Source organism: Cetorhinus maximus, chromosome 4, assembly GCF_964194155.1.
Source record: "Cetorhinus maximus chromosome 4, sCetMax3.hap1.1, whole genome shotgun sequence".
Classification (NCBI taxonomy): Eukaryota; Metazoa; Chordata; class Chondrichthyes; order Lamniformes; family Cetorhinidae; genus Cetorhinus; species Cetorhinus maximus.
The window spans coordinates 85576098-85598531 of record NC_135882.1 but is presented as its reverse complement, the minus strand read 5'-3'; the positions used below and the strand labels follow the sequence as shown (position 1 = coordinate 85598531).

At 38.8% G+C, this 22434-nt stretch overlaps 1 protein-coding gene across 1 annotated transcript in view; it reads right to left on the bottom strand.

The window, feature by feature from the left end:
• Nucleotides 1–22434, bottom strand: part of unm_hu7910 (un-named hu7910) — a 148732-nt gene that overhangs the window by 71550 nt on the left and 54748 nt on the right. Inside the window, exon 23 of the mRNA XM_078541233.1 lies at nucleotides 9056–9094. Within this exon, the coding sequence (XP_078397359.1) occupies nucleotides 9056–9094 (39 nt within the window). The remainder of the gene's footprint in view (nucleotides 1–9055; nucleotides 9095–22434) is intronic.

The following is a 22434-nucleotide window of genomic DNA, read 5'->3' as shown; positions in this document are numbered from 1 at the left end:
TTCGACACTGTCAAAGTAGGGCTTCAAAAGGTTGATTTTTAATTCCTTTGAAATAGTCTAGCAAGTTGCTTAGTTGCCCAGAAGGTGGCTTACCATCACTTTCTAAAGGGAAATTAGGGATTGCTAATAAATGCCAACATTTATTTCCCATGTCCAATCCTATGAATAAGAAACTCATGAAACACCTATATATTTTTTAATTCGTTCATGGGATGTGGGCGTTGCAGGCTAGGCCAGCATTTATTGCCCATTCCTAATTGTCTATGAGAAGGTGACAAACTGCCTTCTTGAACTGCTGCAGTCCATGTGGTGTAGATACACCCACAGTGCTATTGAGAAGGGAATTCCTATGTTATTTACCAGGAAATAGTCAGGCAAAAATCTAATAACAGTAGCAGTCCTTTTGCATACTGTCCTTCCATAATGTTTTTGTAATCCTTAAATTTTCTCATCAGCATTTCACAATACCCAAGACACTACGTCACTAAAATTGATTTTAATAAATAATGCGTCCTGAGCTTTACAACACAGCACGGACAGATGAACCCTCATGAGCTAAGGTCAGAAGCCACATTGAAATTGACTGAATTGTTATCTGATAGCTGGCAAATCCTAGGAGGTAAAAATATCTGGAGGTCTTCTTGCAAGTAATCAGATATTAGTCATGCACAGTACCCCAAAAATTAACAGGATCTATAAGTAAAGATGCATAACGTAATCATACTGAACTGAAGTATTAAATTTGAGAAAGCAAATAAACACTGAACGTTTGCAATTAGGAAATGTGTAGTCTTGCATTAAGGAAACTACAAAGAATAGGAACATTTTATAAATGTACAGCATACTCCAATGAATTTGAAGTCATTTTTCCTCAAATGAAAGTTTGAACTATCCAAAAGTTGAAATTAAGCAATTTTAGTGAAACAGCGCAGCAAAACAATACAATACAGAAACACAAAAAAACCTATAGAACATTAAAAGCATCTATTGGACTTCATGCAACTGAAATGTGAGCACAGCGCAAGCTGCACAATGTTAAAGGTCAATTATTTTGCAAAGCGCTCTTACAAATGCCTACAACACATTTGCCTTTCTGCCTACAAAGTATTTGTCAGTCGTGTATGCAGGTCAGAGAGAACTATCATCAAGGATATCTGGCTTAGTTGTCAACCACTTCTTCAACTGCACATAATTGTACGGTATGGCTACAGTGGTGGCTAGTTTCTTTTTATCCATCTACTTAGTACATCCACTTGTTGGATTTTCTCCTCTCTAGTAATAACCACTCAAGCATTAACATTAAAATTCAACTGAGTTCATGAGGCTCAGAACACCTGTCCTTCCTGGGCTTTTCAATCTTGTCTTGCTGGAAAATTTGAATGAATTTGGAATCAACCCTTTCTCTGCATTGTGAATTAGCCATTTCAAAAATCACCATGCAATTAAATCCAGTGAAATTTGAATAGGTATTCGATTTCACTGATCAAGATCCACTTGCAGTGGGGATTCAAATTCACCAGTAGGTTTGAATTCCATTCCAATTTGAATCAAAAGATAATTTAAATTAAGTGACTTTTAATTAAGAGGAAGAGACTATATATGCATTAAGAGGGAAATGTCCAGAATTCCACAAGTATATAGCTTGTAATTCAAAAAAAGTGAAAAGCAGCAAGTTATAAATTATTTCAGAAACTTGGACCAACATATGTCAATGGCTTCATGGTTGTCTGGTCTGTCATGCATGCAGGCATTAACCAATAAATCAATGAGCTGCAGGGAAAAACATGCAACATACACAGGGAAAAAACAATGTCGGAAACTGCAATCATACCCCAAGTATGGTGTGGAGACCAACATAGGAAACAAAGTAGCAATAAAGGGGATCCTTTCAGGTTATCATTGCCCTAAGCAATGAGTTCAAGTTAGTCTTGCAGCCACTACTCTATATATATATTCATCTGGAGACAAAGCACTCATAAACAAAAACACCAAGTTTGTATATGATATGACATCAAAATAGGAAGCTAGGCAACTAATCTGGACAGTAGGTGGCAGGTGCAGTTCAGTGCAGACAAGTGTAAAATTGTTAGCTTGGGAACAAGAACTATATGCTAAATGGAACAGTTGTACAGATCCAAAATAGTAAAGTTGATATTTAGTGAATAAATAAATAAATTCATAGTTTAGCAACAGTAAAAGCAAAAACAGTTTACAAAAGAACTGACAATGAAATAGAGAATATGATAATTTAAAGAGACAATGAAAGTGTGTTTTTCATTAAATAAAAATTAGTTATGTTTTGCAAAGTAGTAATACTACACAGTTGCATTATACAGCAAAATAGCAAGCAGCAGCCCTGCAATGTAAATAATGGGACCTTATCCTTCTGAAGTAGTAATTGCCCTCAAACAACAGTTTTATTGGATACTTCTGACAAGCAATACCGCAAGTAGCAAAGCTAAATGATTCCTGGTAGTATCACTTATCCTTAGATCTAGATCTTAAACCTGATTATTGATGGGCTGATGGCAAGGTTGATTGATGGCAAGGTAAAGTCACTTCGCTGGTCTGTACAAGTCTTTGACCTCCATGTCCAAGAAGAATCCATTATTACCATTGTTACAAACAAAGTTATGAACTAATGTTAGATTCAGTTCTGAAAAACTCTATCCTCGTTTTACTAATGGTGTTTCAGCAGCAATAGGAGCTTACTAATTACAAATTCATTTATTTTTATTCATTCATGGGACTTGGATATTATTGGGAGGGCCAGCATTTATTGTCCATCCCTAATTGCCCTCAAGAAAGTGGTGGAGAGGTCAGGAATTCCAGGATTTTGACCCAGTGACAGTGAAGGAACAGCGATATAGTTCCAAGTCAGGATGGTGTGTGACTTGGAGGGGAACATGCAGATGGTGGTGTTCCCATGCATCTGCTGCCCTTGTTCTTCTAGGTGGTACAGGTTGCAGGTTTGGGAGGTACTGTTGAAGAGTTCTTGGCATGTTGCTGCAGCACATTTGTTACACACTACTGTCAATGTGTGCCAGTGGTGGAGGGAGTGAATGTTTAAGCGGGTGGATGGAATGCCAATCAAGCAGATTGTTTTATCCTAGATGGTGTTGAGCTTGTGTTGTTGGGGCTGCGTTCATCCAGACAAGCGCAGAGTATTTGATTATACTCCAAACAGTATGAAGTAGCAGACTTAATTGAACACCCTGTTGAACAATAAGATCAACTCAGCTCCCTTGCACTTAAGGGGTCCGAATCCCAGTGACCCCATCAAGTCTTACCATTTCAACAAAAACATTCAACAATATTTAAATATGATTGGCCAAAAACAAGTATCTAAGTTAATCATAATTCTTTTAACTAATTTTCTTTCTTTAATAAAAAAGTTCAGATGTACTGTTCAATATTAACTTATTGAAAAACTACAAACAAAAAAATAAACAAGATTAACTGGGCCAGCCATATTAACAACATGGCTATAAGATCAAGACAGAGGCACAGTACTTTGATAAGTGGTTCACCTCCTAACTCTGCAATGTCTTTCCACCATCTACAAGGCTCAAAATGAGCATGTGCTAAAGATTCACCACTTGCCTGAGTGGGGTATGGTTATAACAACATTCAAGAAAATCAACACCATCAAGGCCAAAGCAGTCTGCTTGATTAGCACCACTGCCACTAGATTGGCACCCACTCTCTCCAGCACTGGTACACTGTAATGCAGTATGCATGCAGCAATTTACTTTGACAAAAGTTCCTAACCCTGTGACCCCTACCACCAGGAGACCAAATGCAGCAATACCATGGGAACACCATCAATTCCAAGACACACTGGACATGTATCATTATTTCATCATCATCAGGAAAAAAATCATAGAATTCCCTGTCAAACATCATTGTAGAAGCACCATAACTTTAAAAAATTGAAGAGGTAATGGGAGAAAACCAACTATCACCACTCCAGGGCAACAAGAAATGGACAATAAATACAGCCTTGCCAATGTCACCCACATCCCAAGACAATTATTTTTTCAAATGACTGCTGTATTTTCCAATGTGAGATTCACATCATTTATCAGCTGTCAGCAGCCAGACAGCATTAACGGAACAGCAGGTGGGGTTATGGCACAATGAAAAGCTTTCTGGTGCCTTCCCAAATTAGAATTCTTCATGTATGAATATGGACACCATGATATTGATAATGTAACTGCCACATTACAGTTGAGCTTTATCCTTCAGCCAGAATCTTGGGCTATGAATCAGGAGTGGGAACCAAAGCTAACCTTTTCTTATCTAGTCCAGTACCCATGAAGCCAATAGGAGAGGCCTCACTGTTACCCCAGCTACGATCAACCTCCTCAATACAAATGACAGATCAGGAGTTTTCTGGTCTATGCGACTCACTCTACACATGGTAGTGTCAATTCAGACCATCCATAACCAGCTTGTGATATGTTCTTGATAATTATCTCAAAAATGTTTCCCGAATATACGAAAAGACAAAAGAAAAAATTCCTCAATTAGATTTGGTTCAGAGACAACGGACTGAATTTTCCAGGTGCCATGGAGACAAAGTTAGAGGCAGGAGGGCTGGGAAAATAAAGGGGAGCTGGGTCAGGGCGGCTCTTTGACGCATTCCTGCCTCTGGGACTTCCCAGGGAAGAAAGTTAGAAACTCTTTCGAGTTATCAACAGTCACAGATTGCAACTCTTTCGAGTACAATCACAGTTCTTGGTTTCCGGGAGTGGGACATGAACCCACAACCCTCTGATTCAAAGGCGAGGGTGCTATGAGCTGAGCCACAGCTGACACCTCTCCTGCTCCAAACAAGGCAGGCAGTCAATTATGCCAATTAAGGATTTGATTAGAGGCCATTTTCTATTGGAGATGGGATCTTCTGGCCATCAGAGCAGCAGCCTGCTGTGTGCTGAATCCGTCAGCTCTGTAAAAGGCAGCTTCCAGTCTGACGAGGTGGGGGATCATTGACATGTCATTTGAATCCCTCCTCCCTCCTGGACCTGCAGTGATCATCAAGTCATAGCCACGGCTTTAGGCTATTCTGTGGAGAAGCTCCCTGTCCACAATGATAACTTGGCAGCTGCAGCCACACTTACTTTTAACAATTTTAAAAGTCTTGAGGGCAGCTCCATCCTCAGGTACCCTCATGACATTGCACTTACATCGGCAGCGCCCATTTATCCTATGTTAGCAAGTCAGTTGACCACAGGGGCATCTGTTATTTGATTCAATACTGACTTGTGTATACATTGCATAGGCTCTTCCTTTGCAGCACTAGTCACTGCCTACAGATTCAAGTGGAAACCCTATTTTTTTTTCCTTTCCCTCCCAACCGGAGTGCTCTGTGTGCATCAGCACCACTACAGGTGGTGTTTCACTCACTGAGCCATCGCAGCAGCAGTTCTCCTCCAGTTCTCCAGCTGGGACTGCCAGGTGCCCTCAAGCTTGGGTTCTCCTCTTGGTCTTCCCAAAAAGCTGCCCACCCTATTAACTGGCCATCACTGTGACAATCATACAGGCAGATGGAGCTCAAACACCATTAAGGTTGGGACCCGGTTAAAGTCTGTGTTGGAGTCCCCAACTCCAGCTGGAAAACTCAGCCCAACAATTCTCCATTTTCAAACCGGAGTTTAATGATATCAGCGTTCAAAAAAATGTAACTTTGCAGAAGTTGTAACAGTTCGAATAATTTCATGGCTTCACTAAAACATTCCATGTTAAATTAACTACATAGACCTCTTAGGAACAAAACATGAAAATTGTGATATTAATTAAAATAAATCTGGGGAAGTAGTTTTTTTAAAATTATCTATGTTCAACAATTCAAACTGCAATACTCTCAAATTAACCCATTAAGCAAAGCAACTACAGGAATATTCTTAAGTGCAATTTACTGGGTCAAATTAAACCAAAGTTAAAATTTTCCTTCGTGAAAATCTGTATAGATAAGATTCAGCCAATGAAACTTAAAATTAGAAATGTGAAAAGGAACTGCTCCTGTGATGGCTCAGCAGATGAAACGCCAGCTGTTGTGCTGCTGAAGCATACGGAACACTTGGGTTGGGAGAGAAAGAAAAAATATCAGGGCTCCCACCTGAATCAGTAGGCAGTGACTCATGCTGCAGAGAAAGAGCATATGCAACATTACGCAAGTTGGTATAGAATCAAATAACTGATGTCCTTGTGGTCAAATGACTTGCTAATATTTACTGCCTAGGTTCACACATAAGGAATGTAGTAGACTGTAAGAAAGCCTGTTTCCTGAGTTACCATTAATTTATATGGGTCTCAATGCTGCATAAGAGGAAGCCCTTTAGTATATACCTGAACATTGGACCAGGAGTTGGCCATTCAGCCCCTTGAGCCTGTTCCATCTTTAAGGGGCAGCTCCTTGTGTTTATCCTGTTAAATCCAATTCTGTATCCTTGCAGAAAACACAAATTTTCATGAAGTGCCCCAAATTTACCAGTGTAACTGCCACAGTTAGTTAGTTCAAGGATGCCACTCTCTTGGCATCAACACTAAAGGAACAGAGGCAGCTCAGTGCTGTCACCCAAGAGGTCTGCTATAGGGCAGATTTCAGATTTGGAACAAAAGGTGAGGAGAGAAAAAAACCAATTACTGCCTGTTTGGATATGCTGAGTTCCTGCTGTTGCTGGTGAAAGCCATCTCTTCTGTTGTGTATCAGAGCTAGAGAAGGCAGCAGCACCGCCTTATTTTACTACACTAATGCTCAGAATGACAAATGGTGGCATCAGGTGCAGCAGTCATTAAAGCCACTTAGCTTACCATTTCCAAACAGTAAATATCCAAAACAGCACAGTTGCATAACCTTCACAATTTAAAAAAAAGGAGCAAAGGTAATAACATGAAATGTTTAGTCTTCCATACTTGATAGTGTTATTTTGTTGCTCAGACTTATCTTCACAATGTGCACTACTTTACATAGTGCATATTCATGTTAAATTATATTTAAAATAAAAGGTGGCAAGGTTAAATACTCTACGTAAGCAGCAAGTAAACACACTTCAGCTATAAATTTGTTTACAAATCCTTGATACTAGTCACCCCAACAAGCATTTACATAGAAAATTCAACATTAGATAACATTGAAGTAGAAGCAAAATTGACAGTGCCGGAGTTTATGAGATATGACTGAAATCTTGATCATAAGAGGTGGGTTATATGGTGAGTCATAAAGGAGGAGAAGGTGGAGCTAGGTTTATGAAGAGAACTTCAGAGCCTTGGTCGAATACGATTGAAGGGGTTAGGTTGGGTCAAGGCTGGTAGGGGAGGGTAGTCGGGTTGGGTCGGATCAGAGGGGTGGTGAGATGCGCGAGAGGTGGGGTCGGTGGAGCTGCTCAGTTCAGCTATGCTGGTTAATCTCTGAATTACACCAGAGATTAAATGGTCTAACATTTGCAGGGTGACTTTTCAGGTGAGACTTGCATATTTGACCCAAGTCTCCAACCCGGAGCTGAGGTCTGAGACATTCTTGGAAGGTCCCAGACAGTGCAAATCAACCCATCGGAAGTTTAAACTTCCCAGGCAATTACAGTGCACATGTGCACGCCAGGACTTCCGCAGGGTCCTGACGTGCAACACAGACTTAAGTCCAGATTTTGCTGCTCTACACATCGGAAAATTTGGTTTTACATTCTTTAAAAATTTGTCTAGACAATTTCACACATCAAGCACAAAATAGGCCTAAGTCAGTCATTCATTAATTTACAGTGCCATCTAGTGTGAAAAGATTGCAAGTTTTACATTTCAAGTAATTCCAGGCACCTACAAAATTTCCCTTTTAATAAAGTTATTCACTACAAACAATGTTTGTAAAATTGAGAGAGTGAGTAATTGTATTACCAGTGCAGGACCCCATCTGTGCAAATCTCAAAAATAATTGCCATTTTCTTGCAACCCGGAGGTACAGATTTTCCATTTTAGCTTAAGGCAATCCATTTAATATTTGCCTGTACATACATAGAAATTACAACACTGGAAACAGGCCATTCAATCCAATTTCTCCAGGTTGGCATTTACCTTCCGCATGAGCAAATAGCTTATACAAGCTTATACAAATAGTTTATACAACCTGTTCCTATACCCCTTCAACCCCTTTTCCGTCATCCACTATTCAATCTAGTCTGAGTGTTGACATTATGTCTGTCCCAACCACTAATCCTAGATGTGAATTCCACTTCCTTACAATTTAGTGTAGTTTCTTGTAAGAGATTTGGAGCAGGGCACATGTAATCATATGTATGGCCCCTCATTTTTCACCCTTACTTGCTGGAAACAGTCTACTTCAGCCTTTCCTAATTTTCAACACCTATTATATCACCCCACACCAGGGTGTTTTAATTAAAAAATAATCTAAATTGCAGCTCAATTCACCTGGTAAATTTACTTTGCAAGCAATTATCTAGGGAGTTAAGTAGATGAGAATTATTTTCTGAAATAGTAAACTTGACATGACCTTAAATGGTCTAAGAACCTTCCAAATGTTTAATAGAAATTTTAGCAGGCAATTTTAAATGCATCCACTTGGTGAACTTGCTTCCTGAATACATTTTAACTGGTTCTGGCTCATGCCTTTAGATGCCCCTTCGTCTAAAGGCATAAGCCAGAGCCAGTTAAAATGTATTCAGGAAACAAGTTTTCTTGTTCAGCAGGAAGTGGGTGGGCCGTCAAATTAAGAAGCATCTACAATTATACAAAAGTGTTAAGAGCAGCAAACAGCAAGGCCACCTCAGTGAAAACTGGCTGATCCTCAGAATTCATTCTCAGTACCCCTTTCTACTGGTGTTACAATATTCAATCTCGACCAATTAAAAAGGAACCGCCTTGCACCCCACCAGCTCAAATCAAACTAAAACAGCCACACAAGACTGATTGCAACTTTGGCCAACTGCATGACCATCTGCATACCAATCAGATGCACATTTTCAGTGTCTTAAACAACAGTTGCTAAGTCACCCTTTAATAATTGTTGCTAGAAGCAGTTAATGCACAAGGTGGAGCTTACCTTTCTTTTCCTTCTTTACTGCAGAGTCAGATCTTTCGTCTGGAAGATTACAAAAATTATTTCATTGGTTAAGGAATATCCAAAATTCAGTGTTAAAGCAGATTATTGTATATATTTTTGAAACAGCAATCAATACAAATTGGATTTTTAATCTCCCCTTTTAGCGCCTAAAATAGTGAGATTTGACATGCAAGTCACAACCATACAGCTAAGAAAGGGATGGTTTACACCTAGACACGTTGATATTTTAGAAAAAATAGCTTTTGTAAAACAGCATCTCACATAGGTATAACTTATAGCATTAAATTTTACTGTAAATATTTACCAGTTAGAATGAGGACAAAGGAGGACAAGTTTTCTGGGGTTTGGGGTATCGAGGTTATGGCAGATTTCTTTCTTTCCACTCCGCAAACAAAACAGTAGCAATTGTTTGGAGGTGGAATATGAATGATTCAAATATTGTTAATCGCAATAGATCCTTCAAGACATCAGCAACACCCGAACTGAAAGCTCAGGTTACAAGAATATTAGGAAATAGGAACTGCTTAGTTATGTAAACATTTGAAAGCTAGTCACCTGGATGGGTGTTTCATTTGAAATTTGTCAGATGAGTGTGTGAGGCTAGAATGTGTATAAAGCATCAGGCCTCATCAGCACAACAAGAAATCCAAGCACAACATCATGTAAAAGTTCTCCAGTTACTGAGCAGGGTCTAAGTTTAGTTTTGATATAGATAATTTACTCATTTAATAAACATTTGAATATGATGGTTCCTACAAAGGTTTAAAATATAAAATTACAACATATATGTAGCAAATAAGTACAAATCCATGGAGGATAAATTTGATTAAGTAGCTTAGGTTCTGTAAGGTTCTCGTCTTGTACATGAAGGTAGCAATGAGGCTGAACTTGCATTTCCAGAAGAATTTTTCAACCAGTAAAATGCCAAAGACATTTACACCTTCTGTTTAATGGTTAGATTTGAGTCAAAGAACACAACTATATTCACTGTATTTACATAAAAAAATACAAAGACTCACATCTGTAATTCTAGGAAATTTTATTGCTGACAAATGACATATCCAAAGACACATTGTCATTGTTACATTAAACAGGTTTGCACCTGTACTTTGTGCAGCAGAATAAAATGATATCATTTGCAAATGCAAGGTATTCCTTTATGCCAGCATGGCTTTTGACAAGTTAGAATTGCGAGCTTAAAGTCAGTTAGTGCACATGTAAACGTCTGACTGTCAAGTCAGCTGTACAAACCGAGATACTTGGCCAGAATGAAAATACAATAGGTTATTTAAAAACAACCTTTCCTAACATTGCAGATTAGCAATTTTTCCCAATTTGTAGCTAACTCATCTCCTTTCTAATTATCCCAACCTTTCAAACTTTATGGCTTTTTAAAATTTAATACATTGCTTTAAATAAAAATGTGAGTACCATACATCATGATTAAGTTTGTCAATTTTCAGCCATAAGGCTATTTACAAGGCATATACATAGATGGCAAAATATCACAGTTGATAGGTTTTATTGCTAAATCTGACCAATAATTATCACATTCATAACAGAAAACTTAGCTTGGCTTAAAAAAAACTCACTTCTTACTGAAAATAGTGTTAGTTAAAATCTCCCTGACATTTGTAACCACTTTATATAACACTAGTGTTGATCTGATTAACCGTTCTTCACACTGAGGTTTTGTAAGGTTCACTTTGCTTTCCACAGCTACAGGTAGCATGCAAGCTGAATTTGCACTCAATTACAAAACAATCTTTTCAATCATTTCTTTCCCCCAAAATAATAATTAAGATCAACGTCTATATCTGCAACATTCTTCTGCTAAATGGTTACATTTTGTTCAAATAGAATCTTTAAATTTACTGCATCTACTCATTGAAGTCCACTCTGATACTGATTTATTAAAAATAAATCACATTTACACTTTAGTAAGTCTTTCATTTCAATATATTATCTTTGTGTAACTTCACTCATTAACTTTTGAGAGCAGACTTTGTATGAGAACATAGTAGACTGATTGGTAACACGCTTCTCACTGAATTTCTACCACTGCAGTCATTAGTGTTACATGGTTAGGTTTTTACATCAAGAACCTTTGCAATGTATCCTACAGAATTCACAAAAGCACACTTGATCCAAAGTTGTTAAATGATTAAAAATACACATACATATAACTTAAAAAAAAAACTATGTATTGATGGAAAATATTCCACATCTCTTTCAGGGTGTTTCATCACATTATCTTCAATTCCAGAGGTCACACACTAGGTGCTTTAAGAACAAAAGCAAAATTAAAAGAAAACTAATAGTGGAATGTAGAGTGGCCTGGTCCAAATGTTTTTGAAGTCTGTGATGATTTAAAGATCTGTAAAACAATACAAATTTTTAATTAAAAGTCCTGGCAGAAAATAGTGGAATTGACTGATAATTATAAATGATCTGCACCTTTAGACAATTCTTCATTTGTTGTGAATTCTGCAAGACGCTCTGCTGTTTTAAATCCTCAGTGACCAATTTCTCTTGTACTTGTATTACAGTATTTACATGATTCCATCTGGAGCACCAATCAGATAAGAGCACTGGCTGAACCCTTCATTTTGCAGATCATTGCTCTAAAAAGTAACTTCAGTACAGATCTGCATCATTTAAAGCAGAGGTGTGTTTTTTTCAACTAAATGGAGGAATATTGTAAAGAAAGAATAGGCTCATGCTAGCAGCCATCATGCAATAAACTTCACTATTTGTTTACCATACTAGGCCTTAATCAAGATCACCACACATTTACTGATAAAATTTGTGCCCTATAGAATACAATATACTTGGCGCTGTATTATCACTGGATTCAACAACAAATGATCCCAATAAACTTCTGAGTTAATTAAAAAGCCTTTATCTAATTATGCCAACAACCATACCACTCTCAACCATTAAATGGCTACCTTTAAGCAGTTTGTGCTAAAAGTATCGAGAGTATTGCTCATGGAAATTCCTCGAAGAGCAAAGTATTATTAAAAATTAGACCCAAAAAAAACCTCAAAACAGGATTCATACCCACACATTTAATACAATTTTGGACTGAAAAAGATCAGCTGCATTTTTGTTTAGATACCACTTTTAAATGCACGTGTCCATTTTTGGCACAATACAAATTTTCCATCTATAAAATTTTCCACAATGTATTCTTAAAACCAGAACTTTCAATCACTTTTCATCCCCCAAATACAAAATCAAATGAGATGACATCCTAAGTTTGGTTATAATCTAAAAATGTGATATAATTTCCAGCTCCTGGAATTTTCAGAAGAACCAAGAGACTGACTCCAATGTACTCCTGATTTATTAATACCCTGGTTACACTGCTCTTTACCTTCAGAAACACAGGTGTGATGGTGGTATGATACAGTTCTCTCAGGGAGTCCAAGTTACTGTGGCAACATGCACTTTTACATGCATACTGTAGTCTGGAGCTATGGATAATGATGGTAGAGGCTCCAACTTTCTTTCCATTACAGGGCCAGGAATCTCCCTCACTTTTAATGCATGCTATTGGCGTGTAGGAAGGATTTGCAGATTGATACCCAACCTGTTGGGCCGTGTTATGAATTCACCTTCCTTAGCCACCAAGTCCTGGGGTGGGAGCTATTTGCAGAGGCTCTGGCTCAGAGGCAGGGATGCTAGCATTTGAGCACGTTTTTGAAAAATGTCCCAAAACCTTCAAATACAATCAATTACTTTGAAGCGCAGTTTAGTTTGTGGTGAGTCTCAGCAGGTATCCAGTATTTGATGGGCGAAGAAATCACTATTGCTTGAATTTAAAGGATTGACTTGGGCCTGGTACATAGAAAATCTGCCCATGTTGAAGCCAACCATTCAGCCCAACTCACTCAATTTGTTTTTAAAAACACCAAGGCAATTTTTATGACTTAAATGCAAAGAAAGAAAAATTTGTGTTATTATGTATCATCTTTCACTCTCATACCTGAACGGACTGCCGATTTGAGAGGAAAACGCAGCACTCCCAGAGATGCCTGCAGAATACGTCTGACTTAGCAAGGTCACTTCATTTAAAGTATACCTATGTGTTGCCGTAATTTTCATAGCTAACTATGACAAGTAGGCATCAAATGAGCATGAAAAGAGAAAAGGTGGAATATTTTGTTTGCAGAGGAAAATCGAACCTCTATGCAGTAAGCATGGCTGGAATTGGCTAACTATGTTAATGCTCCTCTCATGTCCATAGCTTGTGACACCAAATGAGGAATTTGTTCTCTGGACGGAGGAGGAATGCCAAAGGAGTGTTGTCAAAACTGGGGACCAAAAGAGAGGAGTAAAAAGCAAAATGCTGTCAGACCTGAGTTTTTCCAGGTATTTTTGTTTTTGTAAAAGAGAGGAGTGCCTGTACCAGGGAATAATTGTACAGTGGCTATATTACTGGACTAAAATCCAAAGTCCTGGACTAATGATCCAGAGACATAAGGTCAAATCTCACCACAGCAGCAAGGAAATTCAGTTAATAAATAAAGTAAGGTAATTAGCCATAGACCAGGGGCCATAGGCATTGCTCTCCATTAGGGAGAGGCATAGACAGCTTGAGGGATACCAGTCCACAAGCATGGTGCAAGGCAAGGAGGCAGGCCTCCATGAACTACCACAGTCGGTACTGGGATTGAACTTGCACCTTTAGCATCATTCTGCATCACACACTTGCCAACTGGGCTAACTGAAGCCCGTTAATAAATAAATCTGGAATAAAAAGCAAGTGCCATAATGGACTGTTGCAAAAACCCATCTGGTTTACTGAACGTCTTTCAGTGAGGAGGTTTGCTGCTCTTACTCTGTCTGGTCTATATGCGACGTGAGTCCCAAAGTAATGTGGTCGATTCTTAACTGCCCTCAAATGGTCAAACAAGCCACTCAGTTTGGGCAATTGCAGAGATACAGAAATACAAAGACGAAAAAAATAAAATGGTAAACACTTCACACGAAGTTCTAAATCCCAGCACCTGTGTTTTCATTGGGATTATTCTTTAATAAACCTAATTGCAACCAGGAAACAAGTGAGGACTATAGAAATAGTCGTTTGGTAGTGCAGAACTTGAGTATTGCTGAAAAAAAGATATTGTTGAAGCTTTTTGTTTGGCACTCATCAGGACAATTTGCAAGAATATAAAATGTAAAGGGAACAACAATTTATACTTCATGAGAAGAGAGTGCTGATTGGTTGGCAAGTGGACTGAGTGGTAGTGATGTTGCCATGGAAAATGCCCCAGTTAACTGATGACTGAGAATTGTCCTGATGAGTACAAGACGAAAAGCTTCGACAATGTATTTTTTCAGCAATATTTGAGTACTATAGGTAGGAGAGTATCAGTTCTAATTTCCATTTGTTTATAGCTTATTCCCAAAATTGTGTTACTGAAATGTTTCATGATTGTCACATTCAAATTTTACTTAAAATTCAGATTTATAAATATCTGAATTACATTTCAAATTAATTTCAGATTGAAAAAGGATCTAAATTGTGGGGAAACTTTAATACAAGAGTCGTTTATCACTCTCACATGATTCTGCATGCAGCTTGCAATAACAAGCACATTTTTTTAAAAATTCTTTCATGGAATGTGGGTGTCACTAGCAAGGCCAGCATTAGTTGCCCATCCCCAATTGCCTCTAGGCGCTGGTGGTAAACTGCCTTCTTGAAACACTGCAGTCCATCTAGTGCAGGTACATCCACAGTGCTGCTGGGAAGGGAGTTCCAGGATTGTGAACCTGTGACAGTGAAGGAACAGCAATATAGTTCCAAGTCAAGATGGTGTGTGGCTTGGAGTGGAACTTGCATGCGGTTGTGTTCCCATGTGCCTGCTGCCCTCATCCTTCTTTGTGAGTGGTCCTGTGTTTGGAAGGTGCTGTCAAAGCAGCCTTGAGTTGATGCAGTGCATCTTGCATATAGTACACATTGCTGCCACTGTGCATCAGTGATGGAGGGAGTGAATGTTTAAGTTCATTGGTAGTACAGAATTTGAATATTACTGAAAAGAGAAACATGTGGCATTCATCAAGACAAATACAAGAATGCCAAATTTCAAACGATGACAACAATTTATATCAAAGAAAAGGGTGCTGATTGCAAGTCACTGATTGCTTTCTCCATGGCAGCAGCCAATGAGGAACTACAGGCTCTGAAAGCTCCAGGGTAATTCAAAAATGTGCAAGTCTTGGAACATATTCCTTCTGTTTGCAGAGAATGAGTCCCAGCGTATAAACGTATGTCATTTCTAACAAGTGTAAATGAACCACCTTACGAGCCTCGACTAATTGGACCAGATCTTCTGGTCTCTGACAATTCAGAGACCAGGTGATGTACCCCCAAGATGTATTACGGGACCCCTCAGAATTTCCGACTCAATTACTCTGAGAATTGCCCAGGAAGTTTCAACCTCTGATGGGCAATTTCCCTGCTCCCGGAACCCTCGAAAAAGTCTACAACTCTGAGCTGGAGTCAGAGACTTTGAACAGTTCCAACTTACTTACCTAATAGTTACCCAGGAGGTAGACTAGGATTTTTCTATCTGACCTAACTCCTGAGTAACTATATATTACATTCTCTGAAATCATAAGGATCAAATCTGCAGTGCAATCACTGCTCTCTGTGAGGCTACGGAGGATAGCAAATGCAACTTTAGCACCAGAAATTGCACTTGAAGTTTACAAAAATAAAAAGGTGGATATAATTAAATCATTGTTTAAAAATAAGGGATCGCTCATTTAAGGCAGAGATGAGGAGAATTTTCTTCTGAGCTTCTGAGTCTTTGGAACACTTTCTCAAAAGGCAGTGGAAGCAGAGTCTTTGAATATTTTTAAGGCAGAGCTAGATAGATTCTTGATTAACGAGGGAGGTGAAAGGTCATCAGGGGTAGGCAGGAATGTGCAGTTGAGGTTACATTCAGATCAGCCATGATATTATTGAATGGTGGAGCAGGCTTGAGGGGCTGAGTGGCCTACTCCTGCCCCCAATTCATATGTTCGTATGTAAGAACAAAGCTCTCAGTGATTTCCCAAGTGACTCAGGTTATAGCAGAATTCCAGCATGAATCAAGCAGCGTGATAGTGGCTCATGTCCTAAAATGGTCACAGCATGTTGTGTCATTGCTCAGCTGGGCTGGCCCTGACATGCTTCAGAAAAATGAATTTTCCAAATGGAAATGTAGCATAGAGCAAAACCTACATGGTAATGATCAACTGTGGTCAATGCGAAAGGTAGATGGGGTTTTGACTGTCCCACTTGGTCACAAGTTCCACGCTTATTATAAGAGTGCCAAGAAAGATCATTTGAAATAATACTGGAGTTTCGCTTGCCATCCCATTGTGCCATAGCAGCTAAAGCAATTATCAATTGAAGTCACTGAAGAGCAGAAGGCAGCAATTATCCTCATTAGTTCTAATCAGGCAGATTTGCAGGGGAGGCAGAATAGAAATTAGCACCTTGGTACAGAATATGGAGTTGCCTTTTATTTTCAACTTCAGACTCCTGCAGGCGCATTTGCCCTTCACGCCACCTCAGCTATAGGCAAATGATCCAGAGTTAACATGATTCACAAGGAACGTGGGATGGGTTTTAAGTTGTTCTAAGAGGTGGACCCGTTTTACAGAAACGCAGCTTACACAAATGCTCAGTGAGCCATCAGCCCAACCAATTCAACAAAGCTCAGATCATTACCTACAACACCAACCTTCTACTCATAGCAACCACCCACACTATTTAGTCCACTTTCCCCACTCTCCAATCGTTTGAGACGTGAAGGCTATCTTAAATAAATATGCTAACGACCAGAGTCAATATTAGGCTCTTGGATTTCAGGAGCATTCCTTTGATTCACACTTTTAAAACTTAGTACAATTAGTACAAGGTAAGATTTGTAAACATTTTGATTATTCTTTAGATAATACACATGGCAATAAATGTACTTAGCTTTTAGGTAGATGCTTTTGGAGCTTGGTCAGTATTCCAATAATTATTCATGGTGTGCCCATCTACAGTCAATAAGTAGTTTGACAGATAGCTGTCAAACCTTATACTTTCGCTCTGTAGCTTTACAAAGCAGTTTTGGGACATTTAAACTTCACTTACCAGAATACAGCAGCTAGTGCTGTAAAAAGGAGGCATGGCTGCTGCATGGATTGCCTTGCTGATGTCTCCGAGATTTCCTGCACTGACTGAGTTCTGCGGGATCCTCCATTGGAAAATTGCCCAAAGAAATTGGAGGAAGGTAAGTGGGTATTTTTTTGTCTGATCAGGATTGGAAACCGGGGCTCAGAGCCTGACTGGAAGACTTGGGCTATTATCTGAAATTTGTTGTTGGTGTAGCTATTAGCACATAAATAGTGTTGAGGTATACAACTTCAATCTTGTTAATTTGCCATTGTATTGAGGACCAGGCTGAGTACAAGAGATATAAGATAGATGTTTCTCTCATTCGGAGACCTAATAAAATTAAAACAGTATGAAAATAAAGCACAACTGAACTTGAACATAAAAGGACTGTTGTGGCACAGCAGATGGTAAATGCTGAGCTGCTCAAATCCCAGAGGGAAACTTGAAACAGCTGCCACAACTGTTTTGCGATTTGTATTTTCATTTTGAGATGCGTGCCTCGAATTCAGTAGTAATAAGTCCACCAAGGTTTAGAGGGTTTTTACAAAAATAAATTAAACATTTACATTAATAGAAGATGATTTTAAGCACATACATAGGTCTACAAATAACAACAATAATAACTCCTAAATTCCCAGTTATAACTCCGTTAAGGCAGCAGTAAAACAAAATAGATTTTAACAGACCCAAGCAAAGCACACAATACCCTGGACAGTAATACTCAAAGCGAGTTTTCTTAGCTTCGGTTCCTGTAGACAGCAACTTGATACATACAGGCTGGAGGCTTTTCACGCTTTAGATCTTAGAATGCCTTTCTCTTTACACGTAACGTCATCTCCTTTATACACGTTTCGCCCTTTTTAATGTAACTTCCATTGTTCCAATATGTCTCTGCAACTTTACTTTTTCCATAAAATAAATCTCTTTCATAATACTCATATTATCAGTAATCTTTGGGAAAAATAAACACTGTTTGGTTTAACTTCTTATGGCTAGGTGTAACTTCCTATCATCTATTTGAAATTCAAACTACTCTGCTTTATCTAAAAATGCAAATATTCCCCACACATTAAACTTCAGCCATGTTTACATATTTAGCATTTCAAACCTAGCTTCTCTTTTGATAACTCAAAAGCTCCGGACTAGCTGTCTGCAAATTAATTAAACACCCCCCACCGCCACCCCCCCCCCCCCAACACACACACACACCCCTACACGGAGAAACTAATCCAAACCCCACTAGTGACCTACCTTTACAATAAGTCACAATAATATTATGAAAATTATTCTATTTTCATGACACCCCCTTCTTACTGGAAAATGAGCCGTCATAATTTAAAAAGACTGCTTCATTTTCTTAACCCATCCTACATTACCTCCTATACCTATCTATGTCCTCGCACTATTACATTGCCAGATGCATGTATTAACATAATATATATGTACAAATCCTTCATATCAACAGAAATCATTCCAGTCTAGTGTCCAAGTTTTTAAATGTCCAATTTTCCCTTTTAGCTTCAAACTCTTGACAATACATCTGCAATCATATTTTCTCATCCAGCCACATGTATAATCTCTAGATTAAATAATTGCAGTAATAAACTCCATCCAAATAGCCTTGCACTTTTATCTCGAAATTTGTCCAGAAACTTGAAAGGATTGTGGTCTGTATAAGCAATTGTTTCTGACAAATCATTTGCAATGTAAATCTCAAAATACTGCAATAATAACACCAGACCAAGGGTCTCCTTTTCGATCGTTGAATATCTTCTCTGTTGTACATTTAACTTCCGTGAAATATACCCCATCAGTTTTTCAATTCCGGTGTCATCTTGTAACAATACGGCCCCAATGCCTATATCGCTTGTGTCAATGGCCAACTTAAATTGCTTGGCATAATTGGGTACTGCCAAAACTGGTGTTGCAGTCAATATAGTTTTCGAACTGTCAAATGCCTTCTGACACTCCTGTGTCTATTGAAACTTCTTGTCTTTTTTTAATGGCTCAGTCAATAGAGCAACCATACTGCTAAAATTTGGTAGAAATTTACAGTAAAACCCACTCATGCCCAGAAATCTCAAAACTTTTCATTTTGTTGTAGGCATGGGGAAATCCACAATAGCCTTGACTTTCACATCTCTTGGAGCCACGTTACCATGTCCAATGGTATGGCCTAGATATGTAACTTGCACTTTTGCAAACTCGCTTTTAGTCAAGTTCATCACCAAATTAGCTTCTTGTAATTGACAAAACAATTCTTCTAGATGTTGTAAAAGCTCCTCCCACGTTTGACTGAAAACTATCAAGTTGTCAATACAAACAGCACAATTGCTCAGTCCTGCAATTACTTTGTCAGTCTTTGAAATGTTGCAGGTGCATTTTTCATACCAAATGACATGACTTTGAACTGATGTAGTTCGTCTGCCATCACAAAAGCCGATATCTCCTTTGCTCTCTCCGATAACGGTACTTGCCGATATCCTCTTAGCAAGTCAATCTTTGTAATAAATTTTGATTGTCCCACTTTTTCAATGCAACCTTCCAACCATGGTGTAGTATATGAATCCATTATTCCAATATGTCTTTGCAACTTTACTTTTTCCATAAAATAAATCTTACATAGTGCTCATTTTATCAGTAATCTTTGGGGAAAATAAACACTGTTTGGCTTAACTTCTTATGGCTAGGTGCAACATCCCATCATCTCTGAAATTTAAACTACTCTGGTTTATCTAAAAATGCAAATGTTCCCCACACACTAAAACTGTAACCATGTTTATGTATTTAGCATTTCAAACCTAGCTTCTCTTTCGATAACTCAAAAGCTCCAGACTAGCTGTCTGCAATTCAATTAAAACCCCCCAACACACACCTGCACACAGAGAAACTAATCCAAACTCCACCATTGACCAGCCTTTGCTGTAAGTCACAATAATATTATGAAAATGATATTTTCATGCAAGAATTGCATACAACTGCACACTCAGCTCATTCCAACAATGAAAGATACTAACATGGCTGTGCCACAGTAAAAACTTCTCTCGGATACAGGTCACTACTTACTTCCCAAACACACCATCATTTACACAATTCAATGCAAACAAAAATATTATTACAGAGCACTGTAATAAAGTAGGACCTTAAGAACCAGCTGATATTATGGAAGCTCAGTCTAGGACATTATATTACTATAATATATTACTATATATTAAAAAGATCACAATTCTATCCCCTCATCTAAAAGAAAAACATTTCAATGAGCAAAATCTTGAAAAATAGCTTAAATGAACCAGGCTGCATTATTTTTCTCATTCTCAACCTACTGGAGATAGGCTATATAATTAACTGCTCCAACTAAACATTTCTAATACAAAGAAATTCAAGCTGACACCAGAGATAACGCTCGTGGACACAGGTCAGTACAAAGACAACAGCTTGCTCCCATGACACTTCACAAGAGTGTTATAAAGCAAAATTTGACATTGAGTCACCTGTAGAGATATTAGAGCAGATGACCAAAAGCTTGGTCAAAAAAGGTAGGTTTTAAGGAGAGTCTTAAAGGTGGAAAGAAAGGATAAGAGGTGAAGTAGTTTAGGTAGGGAATTCTGGAGCTTCAAGCCTCAGCAGCTTAAGACACAACCCCAACAGTGGAGCAATTGAAACGAGGAATGCGAGAGGTCAGAACTGTACGAGTGCAGATATCTCAGAGGGCTGAAGTTAGGTTACAGAGATAGTGGAGGGCATGGCCATGGAAGGATTTGAAACAAAGATGAGAATTTTAAAATGGAGGCGTTGCTGAAACAGGAACCGATGTAGGTCAGCAAGCAGAGTATTAGGTAAACGAAATTTGTGTGAATTGGGACATGGGCAACAGAGTTTTGGATGACTTCAAGTTTATGGAGGGTAGAATGCAGGGGGTCAGTCAAGGGAGCATTGGAATAGTCAAATCTAGGGATAACTAAGGCATGGGCGAGGGTTTCAGCCAATTTCCCTCTAAGCTGCGTGCCTATCCCAAAGTTTGAACACAGGTCATGCACAAGTCGGTACCTTGAAATTACCGTATGCTGGAGGCTGCAAAAAAAAAATTAAAAGGGGCAGTGCACTTCAAATTACCCACACGTTCAAAAGAGGGAATGTTGGCTTCAACATTAGATGAGCTAAGCTGCGGTGGAGGTAGAGTTGAGTGATGTTATGGGGGTGGAATTAGGCAGGTTTAGTGATGGCACAGATATCAGAAAGTTCATCTCCGAGTTAAATACTGGGGCTGCTGCTATAAGGCCTAATAGGTCAAAGGGGTTATGAGGCAGTGTTTATCTTGAACTGATTTTGATAAATGGCCCAGAAGGCATGCTGAAAATGTTGTAACATCCTTATGGAGCAGAGATCACTTATCACATTCAACATGATCCAGGATTCAGAAATACTTATGGAAGACCAGGAGCTGGGTATGTAATTTACCATTTCAGAAAAAATTGTATATATAAAACACTATTAATTTGTCCCTCCACCCTTAGGCCAGAATTTTTCCGTTGGTGAGTGGGGGGTGGGGCCGGCTCGCCGACGGGAAAATGATGCGGGATGACATCGGGAGGAACCCCCGATGTCATCCCGCCCCATTTAAATATTCAAGAAGGCAGGTGGACAGCGAAATCAGCTGTCCGCTCGCCGACTTGTCAATGGCCAATTGAGGCCATTGACAGGATAATTAAGGTAATTAAAGGCCCTCAACAAAAACAGAATTACCTGGAAAAACTCAGCAGGTCTGGCAGCATCGGTGGAGAAGAAAAGAGTTGACGTTTCGAGTCCACATGACCCTTCAACAGAACTGAAGTATAGTTAGGAGAGGGGTGAAATATAAGCTGGTTTAAGGTGGGGGGCGGGGGGAGAGAAGTTGAGGGTGGGGTGGTTGTAGGGATAAGCAAGCAGTGATAGGAGCAGATAATCAAAAGATGTCACAGACAAAAGGATCAAAGAGGTGTTGAAGGTCGTGATATTATCTAAGAAAAGTGCTAATTAAGAATGGATGGCAGGACACTCAAGGTACAGCTCTAGTGGGGGTGGGGTGGAAAGACTGACAAGGTATTAGTTGTAGATTTAAAAATAATGGAAATAGGTGGGAAAAGAAAAATCTATATAAATTATTGAAAAAAAACAAAAGGGAGGGGGAAGAAACAGGGTGGGGATGGGGAGT